This window comes from Macaca thibetana, chromosome 14 (assembly GCF_024542745.1).
Source record: "Macaca thibetana thibetana isolate TM-01 chromosome 14, ASM2454274v1, whole genome shotgun sequence".
Lineage (NCBI taxonomy): Eukaryota > Metazoa > Chordata > Mammalia > Primates > Cercopithecidae > Macaca > Macaca thibetana.
The window spans coordinates 116265284-116272383 of NC_065591.1; the positions used below are offsets into that span (position 1 = coordinate 116265284).

The window sequence follows — 7100 nt, forward strand, 5'->3', positions numbered from 1 at the left end:
GATGGTCTATTCTTTGAGGATACACATCAAGCCTCTGTCAAATTCATAAGCAGATAAGCAAACTGGAAGGCACAAGAGTTCAGATAACATTGGGATGGTAACAACAGAGACTAAATATATCAAAAATAACAGAAAATAAATCTAAATCTTTCTTACGAACTATTTGAGTAGCTTATCATATTTCTTAGAAATCTTTCAATGAGAAGGTAGAAGAAATGTCTTGTCTGCAAACACCAAAAAGAAGTCCTCAGAGATGGGCAGAGTCATTAAAATGCTTATCAGGGACAATGGTAGCTTTTTGCTCCAAGTTAGTTATCTTTGCCCTGTTGGTTCTTACAAATAAATAATTGCAAGGCTTCAGAGCTAAAATGAAAGACCAAATATACTATATGGTGATTTTCCTGTTAAAGTACAAAATTTGCTCCAAAGATGATGACAATTACTGATGAATAAATCTAAGCAATGTCCCTAGAAAATTAATCATTTTGTTTTCTGAGCAGAAGGCTCTTTTATCTTTTACTTATTATTTATGTATTTTGAGACAGGGTCTCACTCTGTCACCCAGGCTGAAGTTCAGTGGCGCAACCTCCACCTCCCAAACTCAAGTGATCCTCCCACTTCAGCCTCCTCAGGAGTTATAACTACAAGTGTGTGCCACCACGCCCGGCTAATTTTTTGTATTTTTGGTAGAGACAGGTTTCACCATGTTGTCCACGCTGGTCTCCAACTCCTGAGCTCACATGATCTGCCCACCTCAGCCTCCCAAAGTACTGGGATTACAGGCATGAACCACCATGCCTGACCTCTTTTACCATTTTAAAATTTGTCTGATGAGCGACCAGCACTGATTCAGAAAAGGCAAATTTTTTAGGTCACATACAGTCACCCTGCATTTCATCTTGAGGCACAGCTAGAAGTACACATCTGTTTCAAAGACATAAAGCCAACATTCAAGAGGCAAATTTTTGGAGAACACCCAAAAATATGGGACTTGAGAATGAGTTTTGCAGTGCATCAGATTAACCGACTGAAGTGTGAATGTAGCATCTGGCTCAGAGTGAATGCTTTCATGAATTCCAAGTCTAGATAGGTCTTTCAACTACTACAGTATGGCCAGCGATGAGATTGCCCCCTCCTTTGAAGGCATTACGCTTATAGTCTGGCTTTAGGCAAATAACACTAAATCAAGTACCGCCTTGCATTCCATCCCTTGTGTTGTCTTGTCCAGCGTTTTGACTCATTGATGTATGTATACAAGCTTCAACTGGATCTTATGCTCTTGGGCTACAGGAATTGTGTATTATACTTCTTTTCTTTATTTTTATTTTTAAAGCTACAGTTCTTTTATTCATCCTAACACCTAGCAGACAGCCCTCCACATAGTAAGTACTTAAGTATTTGGTGACTGGAGATATGAAGAAAAGGCCTATAGTAAAAGAGAAAAATCATGCAATCACTAGACAAAAAACTACCTAGATTTGTGTATCTGACTTCAAAATTGGGCTGGAATTGTTAGCAGACAAATTTTCCGCTGCAAACAAACAAAAATGCAACAAAACTTCAAGATAAACAATCTATGTAGTAAGGCAGTGTCAAATACATCCGTTTTACCCAAACGACAGAGCAAATACCAATAAGATGACAGACATCAAAATCAAACTTTGCAGCAATAAACAAATGTTTATATCTGACTGTAAATTAAAATCTTGTGTGCTTAGAAATATGTTCATTCAGACAGTATTAAAAAGTAGGATGTTAGTCTCAAAATCCAAGAGTTAAATTACTAATTCAATTTCACTATTTATAATTTTAGTACTTTTACTGTATAGATAAGAGGACCAGGGCACAGTTCAGAGAAGGTAAGTGACATGCTTTAAGGTGATTCAGGAAGGTGGTCAGAAAAGGGTGCAATAAGACTCAGCTTCCTGATCCTTTATATAGTGTGAGGAAGGCTGCTAATCAGAAATTATCTGACTAAAGGAAGGTTTGCATGGAAAAATTAAAGTTGCTATATATCTCTTCCTTTTAAAGTTAGAAGAAATTATTTACTGGGTTTCACAGTTGAATTCTTTTTTTTAAAGAGACCAGGTCTCACTATGTTGCCCAAGCTGGAGAACAGTGGTTATTTACAGGTACTACGATCTGGCACACTGCAACCTCAAATTCATAAGCTCAAGCGATCCTCCCACCTCACCCTCTAAAGTAGCTGGGACAACAGGGAAGCGCTACTGTACCCAGCTCATAACTGAATTTTTGACAGGAATTTCAAATATATTAGACCACAAATGTAATTGATTCACACATATTCCTTCTCTGTGAGCCTCTGACATTGAGTTCACCTGTACTTCAGTCTGCATAACAAGTTCCTCCTTTTCCTTTTCCTTTTCCACATCTTACTACTTTGTTTCTATTTTGTAAAATCTAAAGCAAAAAGTATTACTAAGTTTCTTTTTGTAGTACTCATCAACACAACAAAGTGAAAGATTTTTGAACTACTTGTTTTAAATCTGCATTTCTGAAACTGGGATCTAATGACTTGTTTTCAGAGGTGTGAGATTCTCTGAGATTTTAAGGTAGTAGTTTTATTTTCATGAGCATAATCTTGAGTTACTTGAACATCCACTTCATAATTGTGTAGGAATATGATTTCAGTGACCACATTTGCTTCTGTGCTGAAAATTACATTCACACGAAATCTCCTCAAATGCAGTATTCTTCAGACTGGGTTCCAGAGTCTGTTTTTGCGTTAAACAGCAGTATTATTGAATTATACTGCTGCAGATTTTTATATTTTCCAAAATTATCTTTCTAGACTTCATTTGGTGAATTAATTAAATAAGGCCGGGTGTGGTGGCTATCGCCTATAATCCCAGCACTTTGGGAGGCCAAGGCAGGAGGATCACTTGATCCTAGCAGTTTGAGACCAGTCTAGGCAACACAGTGAGATCCTGTTTCTAAAAAAATAAAAATACACAATTCAAAAATTAGCTGGGCGTGGTAGTAAATGCCTATAGTCCTAGCTACTCAGGAAGCTGAGGCGGGAAGATCACTTAGGTCCAGGAGTTCAAGGCTGCAGTGAGCTATGATCACACTACTGCACTCCAGCTTAGGCAACAGAGCAAAGCCCTGTCTCCATTAAAAATAAACTTAAAACAAATTCAAAAAATGTAGTGTCTACTATATGCTAGTACAGCAGTGAATAAGAGAGACCAGAACCTGTCCTTAGCTTATCAATCTGGCAGGAAAACTCAACTAATGAAAACTTACTAATGAAAAAGTCTGGGTTGATTGAAATCACATAAAGAGTAGAGCACTTTAAAACACAAAACAGTTATCTGCCCTCCTTGTTAACAGCTACAATGGATCAGAGAACCCATACTCATCAGCACATTCTCAAAATATCCTAAGAGCTTGAGGTCAACTTGGTTTTACCTGTCTGGACACAGGTAAGTCGATCCTCTTTTAAAAATTATTCAAAATTATTCAAGTAAGATAAATCTCTTTTTCTTGCTTTAAGTTATCCTTCTCATAACTGGACAATGAAACAACCCAATTAGATACTCCCTGGTTGAGAAACAATTTTATGGAGAGATTTATATTCAGTGACGTTTTCACAACACACTTTTTCTGTGTGATTGGGAAGTTTCTACGGACAGAAATTAATTGAGCTAAAACAGTTTAAAATGCCTAAAGTGCACTTCTAACTCAAGAAAAGGTCATGGATACACGCTAACCAAGACAGTACAAAAACTCTCCCCAAAATTAAACCTTGGCTGGGCACAGTGGCTCACGCCTGTAATCCTACTGCTTTGGGAGACTGAGGCAGGACAGCTTGAGACCATGGAACTAAAACCAGCCTGAGCAACGTAGAAGACCCTGCCTCTAAAAATATATATATATATATTTTTTTAAGGAGCCAGGTGTGGTGGGGCATGCCTGTAGTCCTTGCTACTGGGGAGGACTGTTCGAGCCCAGGAGTTCTTCAGGTTGGGCAAGAAAGGGAGAGTCTGAGCCCAGGAGGACTTCAGCTTGGTCAAGAGAGGGAGATCCTGTCTCTAAATATACATAAATAAAAGTTAAGATTTAACCTTAATGACTTTGAATAGAACAAATGAGATTCAGAGAAGAGTAGCCTTGTCCTGTTAGCTACTACTTTAATGTCCTTGTCAAAAAAAAGAGAGAACTTAAGTCCCAAAGATACATGTTATCAAATACACTAATTTAAATTAGTAATGGAGTAATTAATGCGTGGCAAATTGCTTGAACAATAGAAGGTTTTAAATATCTTAGTTTCTGGACCAAGTTTTCTAAGCAACAACATCCCTAAAGGAATACTACTGGAGCCAAGACCTGGAGAACTTTGGTGCAATTTCCCTCCTTTAGCTTACTCTAACTCATGATTGCGCCTATTAGACTTTATTCTTGTTCTTTAGTGTGATCATTCTTATTTATGATTGTTCTTGGTGGCTTTTATCCCCCCTCAAGAAGTTCCCAGAAAAAGTGCCAGCTGTATCAGAAAAGAAGTGCACAGATAATAGGACTAAGTAGTATAAGCAGTTCAGTAAAACCTGGGAGAATCCTACCACAATCTTTTTAGCAGCCACTACAATGAGGAAATGAGCTTAACTAAAATACAACTCCTTATCTGCCAATAATACAAATATGAACGCCTAGTCAGTAGTAGTAGCAAAATCTTAACCTGGCTAAGATTTCTAGCCCAAATTAAGCCTCAGCATTTAAACATGCAGGTACACAAGGATGGCCAGATGCACACTGAGAGTTCTACTTGTCACCACATCCGGCACAGTAACTGAAGCAGGGAAAAACTGGCTTTCCTGAAGGAGCTTCCTAAGAAACCGCAGGGCCTCAAGCCAATCTTAACTCTGGAGGCATCGACAATCCAAATTCCAGACCAACTCTTGGCCAAGCTAACTTTGATGATGTCCACTAACTCCACGGTAACAATACACAATCTGGCTACAATCAAGCCTTTCCAATTCTCCAAAGCATCTCTAGTCTTACTCGTCCTTCGTAGCTCAAGATAGAAGCAAAGCGACTGACACAAAGGCCAGTCGTCCCAAGGCGCTTTTTCTATGGCTCCGCTACGGTCACTTATTAAATATTCCTACACTGGGGGCTCAATGCCCCCACTTCTGCCCTTCCTCAATCCCGCCCCGGCCGGTAAGCCTCTGCCTGGGAGCCCCTCCGCCTGAAACAAAGCGAGGGGCCCCGGCGGTGGGGGCAAGAGGCGCCCGCGGCACAGGGGCTGCCGCACGGCGCACAATGAGAAACTACCAACTTCAGAGCGCAGGAACATCCTCAATTGGCAAGAAAGAGGGGCGGCGGCAGGCACGCCCAACTTCAAACTCAGGAAACCTACGGGCTGGCGGCCATCTGGAAAAAGCCCCCTTCCCAGGGAGAGAAGAAAAAGGCGGAGGAGATGCGAATCGCCCACCGGGCCCCGGAGGGGAGCCCTGCCCTCAGACCGGCCCCTGCCCCCGAGGCCCGCTTCCCCGCCTTCTCTCTGTCTCTGGTTCGCTGCCCCAGGCCGGGCGGCCGGTTACCTTGATGCGCTCCCGGCACTGGGACGGGGTCCGCTCGTAGCCCAGCTCGGCCAGGGCCCGGGACACGCGCTCGTACATGGCTGGCCCGGGGGCCTTGCTGCCGAACACCGTGCCGGCTCCCTCCAGCTGCTGGTACCGCGCCTCCACCAGCCGCTCGTTGCCCCACACTGCGATGAGCGCGTTCGTCTCGGCCGGCGTCCACGACATGCCCCGGCAAGCGGCGGCGGCGGCTGCCGCAGCCCCGCCACCGCCGCCACCAGGGGAGAAGGAGACCGAGGACGAGGCGGCGCTGCGGCCCCCCAGCCCCAGCCCGAGACCCCCGGACGCCGCTGCCCCCGAGCCCGCCGCACTGCCCGGCCCGAGCGGGGAGGCACCCCGAGGCGTGGAAGGGTCGGACAGCGATGGATTTCCGTCGCTCAGGCCACCAGGAGAAGCCGGGGAGAGCACCTCCATCTTCGGGATTTTTAGCGGCGAGTTGGCGGGCAGCTCCGAGCCACAGGGCGCAGCCATCTTCCAAGCGGCCGCCGCTGCACCGCCCGGAAGTGACGCGCCCGCGCATCCGGCCACCGCGGTCTCCGGGGCTGCCCTCGGGCCTGGCTCGCCCGCGGGCGGATGGCTCCGGGTCCCTGCTGCCGAGGATGTGGCTGCCGGAGTGAGGTCGTCTACCCCCCTGGGCCTTTCTCCGCGAGCCCTCCCACGCCGCCCGCTCCTCTCCCGGGGCGAAAGGCGGGGACGAGGCGCGCCGAAGCCCCGAGCTGAAGAGAAGGGTGGGGGCATGAGGGCGCTGGAGTGAGGAACAGATTGGAGCCTTCCCACTTCCTCTCCAATCTCAGCCCCCGGGAGGAGGGGTGAGGCCCGCGAGGGGGCCCGGAGTTAAGGAGGAATTGACCGCTTCTCTCTTTCCTGTCTCCCCCGCCTCTGCCCGTCTTCCCTCTAAGCCGGCCTCTAGGTGCAGAGGCTGACGTCCAGGATGGGGACCACGGAAGCTTCTGGAGGGTATATCCGGGAAGGCACCAAGGCTGAAGGGAGAGCGGTTCTGGGGAGGGCTTTAAAAAGCAGATGTGGACCAGGGTAGAGTTCGTACGCTGTAGCTTTTCAAGAACCCCAATCTCATTAATTAAAGAACAGCAACTGTTTAATTCCGGTTATAAACTACAGTTTTCCAGTTAGTCTGGGTAGGTGTGACCGTTTGTAGAATAGTTAGATTACATTAGTCTTTATTGTGTTGGTACAGTTGTCTATAGCTTGAGCATGTAAAAACTCCTGAGCCCAGCAGAAAAGTTACTTTCCAATACCATTCTCCATCCTCCCTCGTTTGGAAGTTGCATCGTTTTCCCGGTTTTTCATACTCAAGGAACACTGTCAATTATGACAGCTCAGTGACCTCTGGGAATGAATTAGTGTATTAGTCAGTCCTGAACGTTCCTTAAAGTACTGAAACTTAACAGTAGCACGGCACATCCAGTACACAGCTGTACCGTATTTCCATATTTTTCAAAGCTGAAAATCTTAATTGTATATCCTGGATCATTAACT

At 45.1% G+C, this 7100-nt stretch overlaps 1 protein-coding gene across 3 annotated transcripts in view; it reads right to left on the reverse strand.

Annotated features, from left to right (window-relative positions):
• The window catches only part of MSANTD2 (Myb/SANT DNA binding domain containing 2), a 34176-nt gene extending 27309 nt beyond the window's left edge, over positions 1–6867 (reverse strand). For all 3 annotated transcript variants that reach the window (XM_050755597.1, XM_050755596.1, XM_050755599.1), the window contains exon 1: positions 5565–6867. In XM_050755597.1, coding sequence (XP_050611554.1) covers positions 5565–6341 — 777 coding nt within the window. In that variant the 5' untranslated portion in view covers positions 6342–6867. The remainder of the gene's footprint in view (positions 1–5564) is intronic.
• Positions 6868–7100: the final 233 nt, after the last annotated feature.